This window comes from Opisthorchis viverrini, assembly GCF_000715545.1.
Source record: "Opisthorchis viverrini unplaced genomic scaffold opera_v5_52, whole genome shotgun sequence".
NCBI classification, from domain to species: domain Eukaryota; kingdom Metazoa; phylum Platyhelminthes; class Trematoda; order Opisthorchiida; family Opisthorchiidae; genus Opisthorchis; species Opisthorchis viverrini.
The window spans coordinates 1,061,652-1,081,198 of record NW_008751708.1 but is presented as its reverse complement, the minus strand read 5'-3'; the positions used below and the strand labels follow the sequence as shown (position 1 = coordinate 1,081,198).

The 19,547-nt window shown below is 45.2% G+C and overlaps 1 protein-coding gene across 1 annotated transcript in view; it reads right to left on the bottom strand.

Moving 5' to 3' along the window:
* The window catches only part of T265_03584 (hypothetical protein), a gene marked incomplete at both ends in the record, with an annotated part of 31,023 nt that extends 23,229 nt beyond the window's left edge, over nucleotides 1-7,794 (bottom strand). The window contains 2 exons of the mRNA XM_009168103.1: nucleotides 822-1,128; nucleotides 7,724-7,794. Coding sequence (XP_009166367.1) covers nucleotides 822-1,128; nucleotides 7,724-7,794 — 378 coding nt within the window. The remainder of the gene's footprint in view (nucleotides 1-821; nucleotides 1,129-7,723) is intronic.
* Between the last annotated feature and the right edge of the window lie 11,753 nt (nucleotides 7,795-19,547).

Here is a 19,547-nt window from a genome sequence, read left to right as displayed (position 1 = left end):
TACCGAGTCCAGTCCATGTCGACCTCCCAATTGAGTCTCAGATGCACTGAGCCTGCCCACATGCGCATTCATATCTCCGGCAACCACCACAATGTCTGAGCTTTTTGCTCGCCGCAGCAGAGCATTCGTCAATCTTTGCTTTGACGGCGTCACAGCTACAATTAGTTGGGGCATAGGCAGACACGACAAACAGACATCTATCAACTTGCCGCTTGTGATTTCACAGACCCGCAGGCAGCAGCCTCTGGATCACCAGAGATGCGTAACCGGAAGCGAGTGGAGACTGACTGACAAAAATTGGACCTGAACGATAACTCACTTTCGATGCGTAACCGGAAGCGAGTGGAGACTGACTGACATAAAAATTGGACCTGAACGATAAATACCTCACTTTCGAGTGTATATTTATACATTGTCGCTAAATGGCACTTTAGGTATCACTGATTTGTGTCAAAAAGCTCACCACATGCAGGTGGAGACCGTGTAAGTCACCGGGGATTATACTTTTAAAAAACGTTACACCTTAGGCAAAAGCGGAGTGGGACTGGAACAAACACTCAAAAACGCTGTTGCAGTGCATATATGAACCAAATTATGGTTCTATTTGTTGTTGAAATCCTACGCAGCCTTTCACGAACTCCTCATAGGTCACAAAAATGAAAAATCGAAGTTGTGGTAATAGTGATATTCGGGAAACGCTACCACTTCAAGTGTTACTAGTGGAATCACACAAGCGTCACGCGCGCTGTTTGCCACGGAAACGATATATGTGGATTCACGTCGAAAAGGAACACGGTGACAATGAGGAAATACAGACTTACATCTATCACGATCTTGCTGTCTTCTCGTAACTGTATCTGACCCGACTGGGAGAGCTGCATTATTAAATCTTGTAATTTCTGTTGGGTAAGGGAGGATCCCTGCATGCCGTCCGAAAGTTGAATCGTGACGTGAGTGGCATTTCTGTCGTCGTTCGTCTCTGAAGGACCGAGAGCACCAGAATCAACGTTCACTGGTAGGATAGCGGTGTTGGCTACTGAACTACCTGCATTATCATGCGCAGTACTGGTCGAACCTGTAGACGCAATCGCCCGAGCCTCTGCCATTGCACTCGTGGGCAGGATTCCACTGTAAAAACACGAATACAACCGATGATGACTTAATCTCACTAAACGATAATTTGGGTGGAGCTACATGTGTGAAAAACCATACTTGGCTGCAAGAGCGAATTACAGGTGAACGACCTTCCCAAAGTGACCTTCGAGGGGTCGGCGAAGGTCTTTATGAAGGACATTCATGAGGTGGGAGAAATGGGCTCAAAAAGAGAAAGATATGGTGACCGATTGTGCCAAAAATAGCAAACAGTCTAATGAGGACCAGAAACGGCCGTCAACTAGCCTAGCAGGTACTTACGATACAAGATGGCGGCCTGGTGATTAGTCGCTTTAAATTTTGCGGTCGGTCTGAATCGGTTCAGTTCATCTCAGTTTGGAAGAGTTTAGTTCGGTTGCGTGCAGCACTGGCTGCAGAAACCTAACGTCCGTTCTAGCTGCCTGTTTCCCTAGAAACCTGACGTCCGTTCTAGCTGCCTGTTTCCCTAGCGTACTCATATTCCTCTAATTTAATGTGCATCTTCCGCCTGTCTTGCTCTGTGATATTTTAACCTGAGAATTCCTGAGAACTTTTAGAAGAGATTTTCAAATATCCCAAAGTTTGTGCGGGTCTACTTTTCTCGTCATATCAATAACACGCGTTTTATGAATAAAACTGACTGCTTCTACCGTCTTGATGTTTTTCACATCACTCAAATTGAAACTTTTGATTGATTACTCGCAGTACGTTGACAAGTTAGCAATGTTTCGTCGCAGCACAGAGGCCCAGAATATTTTCCATAGTCAGTCTTGTCTGTAAACAGTAGAATACTAGAATGGTAGTATTAGTATTATGATAGAATGGTACACAATTTGTAATATTGTCCCGAAATTACTTGATGTATGAGACATACCTGTCGTTCTATAACAAGGTTTTCTCGACCACTGATGACTTCAGCATTCCAAAGATTCAGCGATATGTGCCCGCAAGCGAGGCTGGGTTCACGTCAGATGTCAGAACACGCTGCAGGGAACATTGACCGACTGGACAGGCATAGGGTTGTTAAGGAAGTCAAAAACTCACTTTTCAGAAACTATATGAATAATAAACGGTAAACAGAGCTTTTGAGACCTGGCATCAGTTCTCCGCAAATCTATCCATCAGAGAGATCAAAGCTAGTTCTTCGTCAATACCGATTTCGTGAACTTAATTATATTCGTTAAATCTTCTACGTTAGAAGGTTGTGCATTACAGCGGCAGACGAATTTAAGCGCAGAAGTGCCATATGTTCATAATCGTCGCCTGAGTATCTCACGTCCATGTCCGTGGTGAGCCGGATGAGGTCATGGTTGCGCCTGAGATATATCCTTAGTTCACCGTTTTTTTTTCGAATGCACGAACCCGTTTGGCGTAGATTAATGCCCGCCTTGTCCCACCCTATTTCTTGGGCAGCTCTGGTGCATGTATGCCGAGGCAACGCCGAAATGCGCGCGTTCATCTCAGTCCCGTGAATACCGCACTGAATCTCAGCCAAAAGTCACCTACGCTTACGTCCCCGGCTCATGTCTTGGTATGTGGTACAACCTTGGTTCACACTACCAATCCATATATATATAGAACTAAAAAGCAAAAAATTAGCTTAGCTTGCGGTCAAAGCCTCTTCTGGAATCGCTAATCCGGTAAACGTTACAAATTCACTAGCTCTCTTAATCCTCCTCAGCCCGAGGTAATAAAGCCTCCTACCTGGTTGGATATCACAAATATCGCAATCGCCGTTCGGTACCATGCACATTTCTTCGGTATACTGCGGTCTTGATGGTAAGACGCTCAGTGCTCTAGGTTTATGAACGGCCCACACAAAATACTTCTATCCAAGGCCAAAATCTTAAAAGGGATTCCGCCCAGGTGCCCCACAGGTTGCTCATAAATTGTCTGTAAAAAACCACTTAACATTCAATGAAGATATGTTTCACCCGTTGCACGCCAGTTTTTGCGGGGCGGGAATAAACATCCTGCCTCTGCAACCCCGAAATCTCTAATAAAAAGGAACCCAGGCAAATTCACTCAACATTCTACTGACAACTCCAAGCAAAAAGACTGTCAGCACAGCCATTGTACTCTCCAGGCTTGTTAGGCTGACACGCAAGTGGTTTGTGCCTAACGTGGGCAACTCCTCAGTCACCCCCTATGTGCGACTTTGCCCAAAGTGCGCCGTACAAGAATGGGGCCCCTGAGTGCCCAAATTGACGCAAGACACGGTAGTTAAACTGGTACTCCTCGTCAACTTTAGGAACAGGCTGGTTGGCTCCTGATAAACTTTGATTGCTGGGGCATTGAAAGGTACCTTTCCCAATGCCACATGCTTGCGCAAGTAAAGACGTAAAACAAATCTTCGAGCTTGCTAAATCTCAAAATGTATGAGGATGAAGGCGCAGGAAGTAAACATCAGATAATATGAAGGGTGGTCTCAAGTAGAGCATAAGGTTGATGGAAGCCCGAGGCCTTTGCCTACCTGATAAGCTCCAAGAAGGGCAAAACCGGTCATGGAATATCGAAGAATTTTCTCCAAGTTTATGAGTAATGCATTACGAATAAATATGAAATGTCACTTGGTCGTTTCGTGCCTGGAAAATAGGTGTTCTCGATATGGTGCGGTCATGACAAAGTGAAGAATACGCTAATTATGTAAAATATATTGCACCCAAGACTTTGAGCAACCTGCATTTAATTTTTTTCAATTAGGCCCTCAGGACCATTCATGGCTGCTATATTTAGTTCTTTGCATTCATGTGACGCATACCTTCCCAAATAAATGAGTAAAAATGAGGCCATGGTTCGAAGGACGAGAATGATTTTATTCAATTTCACATATTCAAAGTAAGCATTAGGTGTAATGTGGCGTGTACATTAATTTAGGGAGCATCAAACTGGGCGGTGGAGCCTAACATACTCAGTGGCCTACTATAGCAGTGAAATGGGGGAGAACAGAGAACATGATAGAACAAAGTTTGATTTGAGCGCAACTAGTACGAAAGATCCGAGGAAGTCATATATCAGGTAAAGTGGTGCGAGAATCATAAGAATGGAAGGGTGGTAATATGTTTACATATCGGTCGCTCAGGTGAGCTTGTTGGTTTTTGATCAGGTGGTTGTTGATCCGTTCGTTGAGCTCAGCGGTTGGTCAGCAAATGTTTCGTAACCATACGAGGATTACTCATCAGTGGATACTGATGAACATAGTTTGATTCGAAAAACGGATATATACCTCACGTCTTCTCAGTTGCAATGGCGTCGGGTCTAGCCTAAGGCAGCGCCACCGGCAATGTAGAAGATAGTCAAAAACTGGCTTGGGAGCACCGAAATAGCCAGCCGGCGTTCATTCAGTGGGAACGTTTGTTGGAATTCACACCAGGAGAAAAACAGGGACTTTCCTAAAGGGGGCACGTGAACAGTTTTTAATTCGTCGGCGGAAGGCAAGCTGCGCTGGACACGTCGCCGATATTAATGATGAAGAAAATAGAAAATATCGCACGCGTCCGAATGACCCCGCTAGAGATCTGCAGCAGAGATGGCTTTTCGATACCAGTTTGTGTAGCTTGGGCTGCCCGATGGGCAGATTTAAGTTGAACCGTTGATACAGGGATCCACTGATGCCAAATTAACGATGGCTCTGTACCACTTTTGCATTACGGACCTAGTCCAAAGCGTTGTAGATTTCCCGGCAGACCACTAAGTAGGTCGCCCCTTATCGCAGCTTTATGTTGAGTGCAGCCTGGTTGACGAGCTTTGGTAAGATGCTACAGGGTTCATATTAGAATGGAAATATGGTGAATTCTCCTGCGGCTGAACACCATCCAGCCGAAACAAGATTCACAATGTCAAGTGGTGGTGAATGATTTCGGAATTGGGGAATGGATTGGAGGAATCTGAAAAACGTTTTGATATTCAAGTCTCGAGATGGAAGGTAACCGTCATTACGGAATGGCAAATTTGTTATGGGTTGGAAGGGGACAGAAGCATTCGCTTGTATAATGGTGACTTTGCTGATAGGTTGATTATGATGCTGGCCCTGATTAGTAGTTGGATTCGCGATGGAGCCTGTGGATTAAAACTTTTCAGACGACAAGTGGAACAGGTTGCGGCTGATAAAGTGGGGATTTGAACACCTGACTACAGTGATGGAGCCAGTGAAACTCAATTTAAATTCGATTGATCTTTTGGGTTATAAAACCCACGACATAGGCGGATGAAACATTTTGTGTAGGAGGCATAATCGTAAATGTGACACTCTTCACATGGATACGCGTTACGAAGAATAACAAGTGCGGGGCTTGTTAGTGGTTTGTAGCAATCAGAAATGATAGTGCTGTTGGTTTTCTCTTTCAAAATACGTGAAGAAAGCTGTTGAAAGTTGTTTGAAACTTTACCGTTGAAAAAACAGGGAGAACTTTTCTTGATTGGAACAGGTTTGACAGTCAAGCAGAGAACAAGCAGGCCATGTTACATATAGTTGATACACTGTGCTTCTGTGACAAAAAAGATCACCCTGATCCAAGAATGTCAGCAAGGATGCGGGAACCTTTTTTTCGGGTGAGTAGAGATGGCATCGGAGGGGCATTCAGTCACACTGGAACAAACAACGCCAAAATTACTTCCTGCAAAATGCAGGAAGACTGCAGCTCTAACCAGAAGATCCTTTTTAAGACTGTCAGATGTGCGGTACAAGGACAGCGAGCCTGACTTCAAACAATCTGGGACCAACATTCTGCATTAGGCGCGTTGAGCAGCGAAGGGTACCCGGCGTGGTTTTCGGTGAGCTTCTATTACATGGCTTGAGAGTCATAGTCTGTAGCGGTCACCCTTTCGTTCTTTTAACTAGCTTCTGAAGTTTGTTTAGCGTATCCACTCCTTTATGTTCCACAAAAATGCAGATCACGTGACAATACCATGTTCCGCTTGCATCCTTGACCGACAACTTGTACACTGCAATTTGCCATTCACTTTGTTTACACTGCTGCTACCTGCATCACGTGACATGCTTACGACCTTCACCCAAATCAAATCAAATTGTTTCCGTTAGTACCACTGTAAAACAATAATTTTCACCCCTCTTTACACAAAACACACAATAAATATGCACAGACCCAGGCACAAGATACACACAGAAGCGCGCAAGGAGCAGGGGAGCAACCGAATTACATAGGTTTAGGAGATATAAGAAACACAACAGTTAAGCTGCAGCAGGCACGAGTCACGTCCGGACAATTCACTCACGAGCTCCTCTGCTACACGTAAACGAAAATTAGCCTTTTGACTTTTCTCATTGTTGTATTGTATTTGTAATATACAACCTCAGACTGTGACCCAGTATCCAAAGCTGGAAAATGTTTTGTTAGTGCATACTTTTCAACCCTTCAACTCTAACAAGTTGTTTAACAAAAGCTGAAGGAAATGAGGGTGTTGAATTTATATATCAATGGCTGTGTGTAGCCCTCGTGAAGGTGGTAAGAAATTTTGCGTAAAGCTGGTTTTTCACGTGTTTTCTTCGGCATGGAAGTTGGAACAAATCTAAAGACTGTGTAAACAGTAATTGCGTTTTTTGTCCACGCAGCTGCAGTTCTTAAACTGTATCGGAGAGATTTTCCATGAATACAGAATGGGTCCCGTCCCTCAACACCAAAGAATTCGTATTTCTGACGGCAAGTTTTTATCTTCACCGTTATTCTAATCTCATGATAGTGCTGTTGTGTAACGCGTGGCTTTAGGGGAGGTGCTTTCAATTTCTGGCACAAATTTAACGGAATGATACGGTCTTACAGAGGATGGATCGCGTCTGTGATGTGGTGAACTACGGGCAAGCCATCAGACCAGGCATGGCGGTCGCAGTACCATCATCGTGACGATGTACTTGGATTCGTAGACATCATAGGTAAGTCTCTTTGGATTGTCATTGTAGTCACTAGTTGTCAAGGCTACAGTTGAATACCAGAATCCGTCAAGGGTGCTAATGGGTCCACCGATGGCGCACGGTGGTTCCTTGCTGCCATTCAAACGAGGCAATGTCTACATTGAGCCCTAAACTTGGGAAAGTGTCAAAAAGATATGCGGTCAAAATAGCAGGCAGGTAAGTTTTCACAGTTTCTTACTACTGGAGTGGACTGACATGGCCTGATTTCAGATGCAGTAATTGATACTCAGGTGCAGTAGTAGGTTTGTCGTCGATGTGATCGGGGGTGAGCATATGTGATTATATGGTTTTGTGCTGGCTTCATTGTGCGCAACTAAGGTAGCTCGGAACTTGCGGAGGTATTAGAGCAAAGAAAAATCACGTCTGGTGGTTTTGCTTGTTTGTACAATGAAGCGATCTCAGAATGGCACCGTTAAAGTCTAAAGAAAAGCGTGGGGCTCTGCAAAACGATTACCCCTGGGGCGCCATGCCACACGTAATACGTGAGTCTCTGTGAACACTTTTGCTCTGTTTTCAATGAATTTTTCAATTCAAAGGAGGATTGCACGGGATATATGCCACAATTAGGGTAAAGCTCGGTAGGTTGCATAGACGTCCGACGAAATTTTCTTCCATTTTGGGTTTCTCTTTCCCACGTTGCAGAAGGCGGGTTAGGGGATTTACCTTACGGCAGAATTATCTTTGGGGAAAAACATGCAATTAAGGCGAGAGTTGTCAACCGTGCACTCTCGCATCGTCGTGGAGAGGAGATGGAGAGGGGCGTACATGGTACGAAAAGATGTGAATGTGTTCAAAAGCCTCCGTAATTAGGCGGTGTCCGTTGCTGGTGTTCACGCTCTCGATTCCTATTTAGTGTCGTGATCAATGATATAAAGGGTAACGCTGCAATGTCTTCTGAACCCTGGTATTCAAATATCTTCTGACAGAGGCCTTGTTAATCTGTAATATTCAGACGTAGTTCTCATCTTCGAAGTGGGGGTTGCAGGTGCTTTTGGATGAAATGACTAAGGCCATCCCGTCCACTAGTAGGCAATTTATACTCAGTGTGAGGTTCTGAAAATTGAGTCCTGAATACGCCACTTACAGTCCAAGGAGAATGATACGAATTTGTGATGCCTTCAATGTACATTCGAAGTTGTATTAGTTCCGACTGTAGTGAAACAGATGAGGTTGATTCACAAATCGGCAAAGCTGGGGTGGCGTCCTGTAATCTGAGACAAATCTGGTGTCAACGCGGTATACCCCGGAGTATCAAGGAACATGTCAGGCTGCAGCTTTTCGTGTGGCTGTTAGACCTTGCCTGTTTGACCAGCGAAACTAAGATATCTTCACGTGTTTGACAGCTGGTTTCTGAGAGCCATGGCTTATGCGGATCGGCGTCGGCGAATCCGTAACGAGACGGTTAGAAAACGATCTTTTGAGTGTTCACCGGGTACTTCTATTTAAGAATGTGTCCAACACCGAAATGAGCACTGGTTAAACCTAAGGGACAATCAGGTGGGGCATATGTGGATGGGCATGCAAGGCACGCTGAGAGGATAAATCCTAGGAAGTCAGGTTCATTCGACCGCTTAGAGGGCGAAAGCGGGAGTAGTGGCGTTGTTTAGGTGTGTCATCCAAAAGTGGGTTGAAGGGTATGCACTCCTGGGCAAAGTGGTAGGGCGACCTTGCAATCTACAGCTAGATCATCATTATCGCCTAAGACTATTGGATCTCATCAGGTCTGCCTCTCTTAGTAACCTAACTCTTCGGATATTGCAGGCGTGATTTTGGAAGTGATCGGTTGCAATATTTTTGCATAAACGATGAGTTGGATGGGGTTCAAACCTAAATGAATGAAGTGAAAAAGGTCCCCAGAATGGCTTAAAACAACAAGCAGCTTCCGATACATGTCTGCGATGTGTAAGATTGTTTATGTTTAAGCGGATGCTGAAAATAAAAAACGCGAGCACTTAGCTGACCCGTTTCCCAGAAAGGGACTGCTACTGCTACATGGTATTGGTGTCGAAAAGTAAAAGTGGTTTCGGTTGGGATTTGATGCCCTAAACGATCCGACTTGAAGCCAAGTACCCATAAACCCGCTAGGTCTTCGCTACGGCCGCATCAATTGGCGCACGTTTGAGGACGCTTGCCGTCCTTAGTTCCTTGGGATGGAGTCCATACCACTTAGTTTCACGGTTGAATAGTATACGTCCCTCTTTGGCTTTAACATCTCTGCGTCCAGTAATGTATATAGTCGCCGAACCTTGCTATCAAAGAATCAACGTTTTATGGTTACCTCCTTATTGCTAATGGGACCAGTTGAGCAACCAGTGATTTTACGTTTATTACGGGGGGACTCCGGCCTAAGCGAATACAACGATCGGGAATTATAAACAACGGAATTTATTAGGCACTTGGTGTGTTAACCACTACAGTTCTGTTCGGTTATGTTTGTATATATTGGTGCATACCAGTCGAAACTGGTCACACATTTCCGTTAAGATATTCTCTACACTTAGAGCGGGTTTCTGAAACTGAGAACTGGACTAAATGCATATTATGTTTGTAATAATTCAACCAACAAATAGAAGCGTGATTTACCAAGGGTGGTTGTGTATTTTTCACATATGGACTTAGCAGACAGACAAGACGTGAGGATATAAAGGACCGCCGTTGGTCGTTAAATTAGCCTGTTATATATAGTTGCGAACTTATGACCAGCTGAGAGAACGGGTATGGACCCAGCAGTAATCGTAAGTAACCAAGATGGGCGACACCAAATACACTTGTGAGTATAATAAAATGCTCATTCTTATCTGGTGAGTGCCAATCCGTTAGGCACGATTATAATGTAAAATTACGAATAAAAGCATGACTGGCAGCATTTATGAGTACGGGGAATTGCTCGTAAAAGTGACAGTCTCAATAACAGCGTGCATTATCCTATCACATCTAAGCCGACATGGACAGGGAAGCACAGTTATTACTGCCTTTTTATTTCTGGAAACATATCAAACTGATGCAAGAGCAGATCGTTCGAATTTGAAAGTGGTGGCAAAACCAAAACGATGAGGGACAAAACAAGAGGTATTCTGCCCGGCACATGACAAGAAAAATTCAACTTGCTGAAAATGGGGGACTGGATAAGCGGATCTGATGAAGCAGTAGAGTTGACGTAATCCTGCGGGTCAGTTTGAACTAAAGCCCAAAACCACAATGGAATTCTCGTGGTCTTGAACAGTGGAGCTTATGCTCAGGGTAACAAAAGTGGGGATGATGAAGTGCAGGGTTCAGCAATGTAGATAAGTGGTGGCAGGAGTTTCATAGTCTAGTGTGCAGTGAAACCGTAGAGGCACACAAGTTTTGTTGTTGTAGTGGAGTGGGTATACGATTCCCTTAGAATGAACACAAAACCCGGAATGCCAACCATACAGAAAATTGTTGAACTTATGAAGATCACAGACTGAAAGTTCACCAAAATGGTCAAATCTGAACGAAAGGTTGAGCAGCTTAGGACGAACGCCACTCGTAAGTCGCTGGGGCCGTGTGAAGCGCTTGTTCGTACTTGCAGTCATTGGAACGAATATGCGAGAGGCTACGGTCAAGAGTAAGAGGACAGTTTCGGGTGTTCTATGAAACTGGGTATGGCAGCGCCGTGCCATCAGTGACCTGACGAATTGCTGCCTTTGGGCAGCCTTATGAAGAATTTCATCTTTGATGTCAATTAGCTGTGATGTGCAATCCTCTGCTCAGCCGGATTTTTTCAGTTTGGTCAAGAAATTTAGCAGGAGTAGAAAGGAGCTAATGTAAGATCAGAGGTGTTTTCTTCTGGTCTGGTTGGGGATCCATGTGGATGCAGATGGCAGACCAGATGGAGTGGATAACAGCCAAACGGCGTCGAAACAAGGCACTGCTGAGGGTCGAAGCTCTAGAAAACGGGGGAACAGGATGATATCGGTGAGGTATGGTGAGCTTGAGATGGCATCAGCTGGGATGTTGTACACTGAGAGAAATACTTCACAATTGCCACCACTGGGATGAGGACAACAAGTGGTCACATCAGACAGGATGAGGATAGACCTGCAGTTAGTGGACCAGCCAATAGGGTTTGATTTTGCTAATATATGATATTACAGTACAAGCGCAAACCGGTTTAAGCAAGCACAGAGATGGTGTGGTTAAGGAAGTCAAACGTATAAGGACAGATTAAAGTGGACATTCGAGATGGTGCATTAGTTTATCTGGAATTAATTACGTGCTTTGGACAGTGCCATAATCTGGTGGAGAAGGTGAATGTAAGAGAAATGGCCACCAATTACCGAAGCACTGTTGTCGGCTTGAATTGCTAAGTGGTGCATGGTGGGAAAAACCTTTGTGTAGTCTTGTATGCTGGCAGCGGGGGTCAGGAATCTCACATATATATATATATCATGTGTTCACTCCCTAGAGCAGTACAACTTTCAAACTGAAGTAAGCTGTAGATTTTGAGAAGGAGAATGACATTAAGTCAGTGAAATTCGAACACAACCATGACAACTCGTGGCGTTTTTCGGAGTAGGCGACCTATGGCACGTAGCTCAATTTTTATGTAAAAAATTTTTGTCTGACACATTGTTTTGGGGAAACGAGCATCTGGCTTTGAAAGGACATCCCAAGTGGAGAACGGCTAAAGTGCTTTAGGTGCCAATATTATGTTAAGCTGGATTGTTATAAAAAACGAAAAATATTCAAAAACAGTTTCAAGTATTTGATCCAAGAGTGCTTTGCGCACTTCGCATGGGATCAGCAGCCTCTTCACAACCGTCCATACCGCCTTCAATATAAGGGCGGTAGAAAATCCATGTGTTTTAGGACATCTCACAATACACCTAACCACGTATTCAAGATAGAATTTCCTCACTTGAACCTTTCAGATGCATTCATCTTTGTTATTGTCAAGGAAGTCGGGTTACCAACCACGGAACCGAATCTCGAACTCGCCGGCCGCAGAGCACAAGCCATGGTATGTGTGTATGTACTACAGTCGGCGAACTCCTGTGTTGAGCGTCTAGGCCTTTTTGGACCAATCTGAGGTTCGGGCTTGTCGTGTGCATCAGTGGACTCTCGAATCGACCTGAAGAACATGCGGTATATGGTTGTTAACCGATGCAAACACCTGTGTCTCCTACTGAGTCCGCTCCATGGCGACATACAATTCGTCCAACTTGTGGGACTACTCACCGGAAGAACTCCGGAGGCGAAACCATGTCGGAAACAGACATGGAAACAGACAACTACGCAACAGAGGTCCATTTGTAGCTTTGTGCTTAAGCCCCTCGTACAGGTATTAAATCCGCTAACCTTTCTGGGAACACACCTCTCACCTTTACACCATCGGACGCAACAGAGATGATGTAAGCGTTCGTTCACAAATTGCATCACTCTTTTCAACAAAATTCACAACATCAAATGGTCATCTTAGTTTGAACGGCCACCCGTGATTGCACTTAGAGGGACATGTTGCACACCAGATGTCCCTGACGCGGAGATCTCGATAGAGGGCTACTCCACTTTTCGAGCCGACTCGAAGCGCGGGAGGGTTTTTGGAACTGTTTTATGCTTACACGCGGCCCTGCCCATCCTGATTGTCCTCTTACATACCACCCCCGCACCTTTTGTGAAACACTGTGGGTTCAATTCCCATTCCCGTTGGACCCATGCTGTCCTCGATGTGGTCTACCACTGCCCTCCGAGTCCACCAGAAGTTAATCAGTTCTTCATACAAATCCTTGAACAACTCTCCTCCAGCTAACGCTTTGTAGTGGTTAACAGTCCCAAGGAGTCAATGACGAACAGAACAATGTTAGCCAGAGATGATGTCACAATGTGAACAACCCAGATCCGTATTCCGTTGAATAAGTTCACTTGTGCCTTTCAGGTGAACGACAGCCGCCGACCGACAAGAACAAAACCGACCCGGGAAACTTGGGCAAAAGCCTCGATCCTGTGTATCAATCCGCGAATCTGTGAGGTTCTTCTTTTCTGATATTCCAAAGACCCCGTGATCGCACTATTAATCCCGTGATGCAAATGGTGTTTGCAGATAAATTTTTTTCGTTCACGTTGGTAATTAGTTCCATACAATTTTATTCAACCGACAGTCACAAAAGCAGTCACTCAGCAAAAGTCGCAAAGTCCCACTGAGCAAAAGAAACAGATGTTTATTATGTATTTCATCGAAGCGAACTATTTTGCAACAACCGTTGATTTTATCTGCTACTGGACCGGAAATCCGGAACCTCAGACACGGATTCGGAACTTATGCCGCGCAGACTCCCCAGAAATAAGTAGATTCTTTGACCAGCATCAGTGGAAGTTTTACAGGACCACTGTCCTGAAAAATAACGAGGCTTACGCGATGTTCGTCCCAAAATGACCGGCGCGCAGTCGGATGGACCATAAGCTACCTAAAATGTTTCGCCGTCTTTTGGAAAAGGGATGCCAGCTATTTACTTAAAAGGTAATTAAGGGCTACGCAGAAGACGAGCGAGCGTTTCGTAAAATACGGAACCGCTGTGAATCAGAAATCAATGAAACATATGAAAATCAAGTCGGGATATTGGACTTCTCCCGGAAAGACAAAAAAGTGCTATTTTGCCTGCACGAGACAGCCGGGGGAAGTGAAGCAACTGCCTTCTCTTTGAGCGACAGAAACGGAGATTCCACATGTGACCCAACAGTAGTATCTGAAGTGTACAGTGAACAATATACAGGCCTGCAGTCCGTCCCAGTGTTAGAAGGAATTCAACATGGATCCCGCTCTGCTTATCGTAGTCAGGTGCTGCTGCGGCCGAGAAGCTTATCCCACGCAAGACTGGCCGAAATTCGGACGTCAAGAGCTGATTGGCTGAAGGTCTGAACCCAACAGTCAGCGATGACTCAGTATTGGCCGAATGCCGGTTGCCAATGCCGCGTCCAGTGGTCGGAATCCCCAGGACGTTGTCGTCGCATATGCTATGCATCTGAAGCGGTTTACAAATGTTCTTGACTCGACTTTGGGCGTTAATATACCTTGTGCACCCTTGGTGGTTGTCTTGACGTCAAAGCTAGGTTGACTGCTTGCCCACAGAGCATCTCTATCTGGTGTTTCGTCAGTCACTCAACGTAGGCTACCCCCTCCGCTTGTCACGCCAATCTACAAAACGGTTGACAGACTATTGCCTGGCATTCAAAGGTCTATTGGCCTCACTACCGTACCGTGCAAGCTGGTGGAACGCATTCGGAAGCGGGCGTTCTTGCGTGACGAATATGCTCGCATTTATGGGCGACTTAACGCAATCTGAGGACAAGGAACTTATAACCGATGCCATATTCCTCGACTTGTTAGAGACATTCGATTAAGCCCCACACGTCCCGCTGCTTCACAGACTCAAGTCTTCAGGGATTCAGGAGGAGACTCCACGCTGGCTTAGGGCGTTCCTATCAGGTTAAACACTCCGAGTGAAAATAGACTCGGCCGACTCCTCGGCACCGGCCCATTCGATCCACTGGAGTTCCTCACTTTCTTTTCTGATCTGCCGCAACGACCTTCCAGACATTTTTCGAGTCCATGTTCACTTTTTGCGGACGACTTTAAATCCTGGGGTTCAAATGCCGGTGCCCTTCGAATGGATGTTTACGCTAGAATGCGGTGGTCCTTGGATTGACACTTTCCCTGAATGAGGGAGAGTGCTTCCATACGTCATTTGGGAGGAGACTCAGCGAACGTCTTTGTCGTAAATGGTGATAATGGACAAGATGACATTACGAGGATAAACATCAAAAAGGATTTGGGTATCCGGCTCTCTTCAAACATATCCTTTTTATTGCACCATGAAAAATCGTTCAAAGGGCATTCGCTGTTCTATGGCTGATTCAGCGACGGACAACGTATGACCTGACAGAAGAGCGTGAAAGAGATGGCAAAGATTTTGAGTGTTGTTGGCGCGGTTCGCTTCCTAGGTTGGGTCTCTACTAGCCCTTTCCCATGTGCGCTTGACTGAACACACAGGAAGACACGATGGATTGTCGATCTCAGTGAAAGGAAAAAGGCCTTCGCTGCGGAGTTATTTATTCGGAAATGCCAACTGACCGGTTACAGACCACTGAACAGGGAAGTAAAACTCTAATCTGCATCTTAGTTACAAAAACTGGACACCGATCTTCTCCCGAACGAGTCTTCTTGAACTTTCCTGGAGATTCATTGACTCCACTCATTTGTCGGTCAAATCCAAGCGAATGTTACAAAGTGGCTCCACGAATTCCGCAACAGATCTCCCTTTTTCAATAGACGCAAAGCGAAATTGTACGAACGACACGTACTACTCGCGTGCCTCCCCATCAGTAGTATCACCGTTACATCAGTAGCGTTCGTGCTTATTGAGCGCTTGGAGGTGTAGGCACCTCAGAATGCTTGCGATAGGTCAAATCCAGGTCCCATCCCTCACTCAGCCTTTTATCTTCTCTGCACTCTACGGCTTTAAATGTAATTGGATCAACTTTGGGTTTGCACGACACCAGTGTCAACACTGATGTTGCTGTCTCTGATGATCATGATACTGTTGTTGCTGGTGCCAATAGTGATGATGTTTGAACCAGGCGGCAGAAGTGTGTGAGTTATGTGAACTGCGTGGTTAGGGCGGCGGCTATTCCAGAGGAAGTAATAGATGGCCTGTTTGCACTGACTGCTGGTGTTTGGAATCTCATTATCTGGGTTATTGATTCGATTAAATTCAGCTATCGTTTTTTAGTCCGTTTACGTACTCTATAATAATTCTTGAATGTGATATTTTTCACTAGACATGGGTTCCTATTCGCCATCTTCGAGAATAGCAGCCGATTGACGGTGACCGTTTTCATGTAGGCTTGCAACACCACTATTGCTGATTCTTCACCTCCATATACCTGCAACTTTTCTTCAGTTTTTTCCAAAAAGGTGGGATGGTGAAGGAACCTGGTGCTATAACCTACTGCAAGTATTCTGGCACCCACATTTTTCAGTCAGACTCAAAGTAACCGACAACATGAACGCCACTGACTCTGTTAGCATTGCAATACCGTCACCCTAACACAGTGGGTGGTTGTTGCGAGAGTCGAGTAGTTCCAGGACGGGATTAGAAAGGAGACAGAATAGGAAGACGTAATGTACGCTTTAATCGTCTAATAACTGTAGTACATGAGCTGAAAATAGAGTAAGAATCACGAGTTAATGGGTTATGCAAATGTATGGGTTATATAGTCATGACATTCTCCCCGCCTTGGAATAAGTGTGTACTTTGCGGAGAAAGAATGTAAAAAAATAAAAGGCTGTAATAGTTACATGGAGTCGTTTACGCCTCTCTGTTGCGTAGATTATATGGGTGAGTGCGCTGTTGTCGGATAAGAATGTCCAAGTGATTTCCTGGATCTGCACTAGAATGGGATGGCGAGGCATCGTTAATAGGCAAGAGTTCAGTTTCTGAGCAACCACGGTGGATTGTTGGTGTTGTGTGAGGCTCCCCTTGTTCGGCGATATGTATTGGTTCCTGTTCTGTGTCGGATGTCATGTCGTTGCCTTTGGGAGCCAAGCGGCGCAAGGATACGGTTTCGTGTTTGCCATCTGGACGAACTATGTGGGCGTACTGTGGATTACAAGAGACGAGTTCCACTTCCTCTACCAGAGGGTCATATTTAGAGACTCGATCATTGCGTTTTAAAAGGATTGGCCCAGGGACAGTAAGCCAGGTAGGTAGGGAGGCACCGTTGGCTGATCGTCGTGTGAACGGCATAAAACGTTCGTGTGGGGTACAGTTGATACTAGTACATAACAGGGATCTGATACAGTGAAGAGCATCAAGGAGGACAGCCTCCCAATGTGTGACAGGCAAGCCGCGCGATTTTAGAGCCAGGCAGATGGTCTTCCAAAGGGTACCATTAAGTCGTTCAACCTGACCATTACATTGTGGATTATATGCAGCGGTGTGACTACTGGCAACGCCTTTATCGAACAAAAATTGTTTGAGTTCAGTTGATATGAATGCAGAACCGCGATCTGAGTGAATATAAGCAGGCATACCAAACAGTGAAAACAGTTGACTCAAACAACGAATTACAGTGGAAGAGGACGTATCGGCGCAGGGATAAGCAAAAGGGAATCGAGAATACTCGTCAACGATTGTTAAGAGGTACTTATTACGAGTGTTTGAGGGAAGTGGGCCTTTAAAGTCGATACTAAGGCGTTCGAACGGTTGTGTGGCTTTGATAAGCTGGCCACGAAAGGTGTCACAAAATTTTGGTTTGAGCTCGGAGCAAGTGGAACAGTTGGACACCACACGTCGGATATCGCTGACTGAAAAAGGAAGATTCTTAGAACGAACAAAATGTGCAAATCTCGTGACCCCGGGATGGCATAATATGTTGTGAAGCTCTTCAAGTTTTTCCGTCCCAGTAATGTTGGCACAAAGGTTACGAGATAGGGTATCAGCAACGCGGTTATCTGTTCCAGGTCTATAGACGACGTCGTAGTTGTACCCTGCCAACTCGATTTTCCACCGTTCAATCTTGTCGTTCTTTATTTTACTTTTCTGTTGGTTCCCATACATAAAGGCTACCGAACGTTGATCCGTAATCAATTTAAAATGTCTCCCGAGGAGATAGTGGCGCCATTTGCGGATCGCTTCAACTATAGCATATGCTTCTTTTTCAACAGCAGAATGATTTTTCTCGCTTGCAGTCAAGGTTCTGGAGAAAAAGGCGACCGGCCGGCTACCCTGGCTCAGGGATGCACCAATAGCGATGTCGGACGCATCAGTTTCAACAACGAGAGGAATATTGTAGTCGACAGTAACTACCATCGCATTTTCTAGTTCGTGTTTAAGGTTCTCAAATGCTGTTCGGGCATTCTCCGGGAGCGGAAATATTTTGTTTTTAACCAATGGATGAATTTTGTCAGAGAACGCCGGTATCCACTGTGAATAGTAGGCAAACAAACCAACGGCTCTTTGCTGCGATTTCCCGTTCTCTGGAAGTGGGAGTTCTCTTATGGGGCGCATGCGTTCTGGGTCAGGTCTTATAATACCTTTGGAGACCTTGTAACCTAAGAGAGTAATCTCTTCAGTTGCGAAGCTGCTTTTCGTATCGTTCAAAGTAATATTGTATGTTTTTGCGACATCGAGAAAATGCCTAAGATTACGGTCATGTTCATCTCTCGTTTTGCCGCATATAGTGACGTTATCGATATAAGCGAATGTGTCTTTTACCTGTTCGGCTTTGATTATATTGTTCAGCGTTCGCTGAAAACACGCGACCCCGTTTGTCACTCCAAAAGGAATGCGCCGAAACTGGTATAGGTTCCCCCCAGCTTCGAACGCTGTGAATGGCTTGTCTGACTCGATTATTGGAACCTGATGATATGCACTCTGGAGATCCAGTGTGCTGTAGACAGTGTAGCGTGCGATGGTTTCAATCATTTGGTCGAGCCTTGGTAAAGGATAAGCGTCAAGGTAGGTGAAGCGATTGATTGTCTGGCTGTAGTCTATCACCATGCGTCTCTTGTGATTTGCATTGCGGGTAACGAGCACTTGTGCTCTCCACGGAGAATTTGATGGTTCGATTATGCCATCGGTAAGCATTTGGTCTACTTCCGTTTGTATGAATTGTTCATCTTCCGGTGTATGACGACGAGATTTTGTGGCGATCGGTTTGTAATTTGGAGCAAGATTGGTGAATAAGGATGGAGATTCCAGTTTTGCGGATGTTACGCCACATACAGTTAGGGTACCCCGTTGACCACCGAATGGAATTTCGACTTTATCATGTAACCCCAGAAAGTCATGTCCGAGAAGGACGTCTGCACAAAGGTTCGGTAATACACAAAGTCTGAAACGTTCGTATATAGCATCCTTGTACTGAATGGACACAAGGCAATAACCTTTGGTGGAACATGAATGTATCGTCGACGCCATTGTTATCACAGAGTCGTACGGAAATAGCTCCCAGTTATGAGTTTGCAGGATTGATGAAGAAACGAAACTTCTGGAGCTGCCGGTATCAATGAGAGCTCGGACAACAACGCCGTTGACCAAAATATCTGTTGTAGTTTTGGATAGGCAATTGGGAGCAGCAGCACAAAATAGCGAGGAGATTGAGGAGTCTTGAGCTGAACCCGCGTGATATTTCGAGGCTTTGGACCTACAGACACGTTGAAAATGTCCAATTTTTCCACAACTCTTGCACACTGATTCTTTAGCGGGACACTTATAACGAGGGTGCTTGGGGTTGCCACAAAAGTAACATGTTTGTTGTGTAGCGGCCGAAACTGTTGTTTCGGAATTAACAATGGGTAAAGGAGTAGATACCGAACAAGTAACGGGTTGTCTGTATACGTATGATTGTGACTGTTTTTGTGCAAGTTCGAGAGCTCGCGCGGCTTCATGGGCTTTGTCAAGGTCCAATTCATGCCACGTTAGCAGTTTCTCCCGAATGGTATTCAGAGCATCCCGAACTGCTT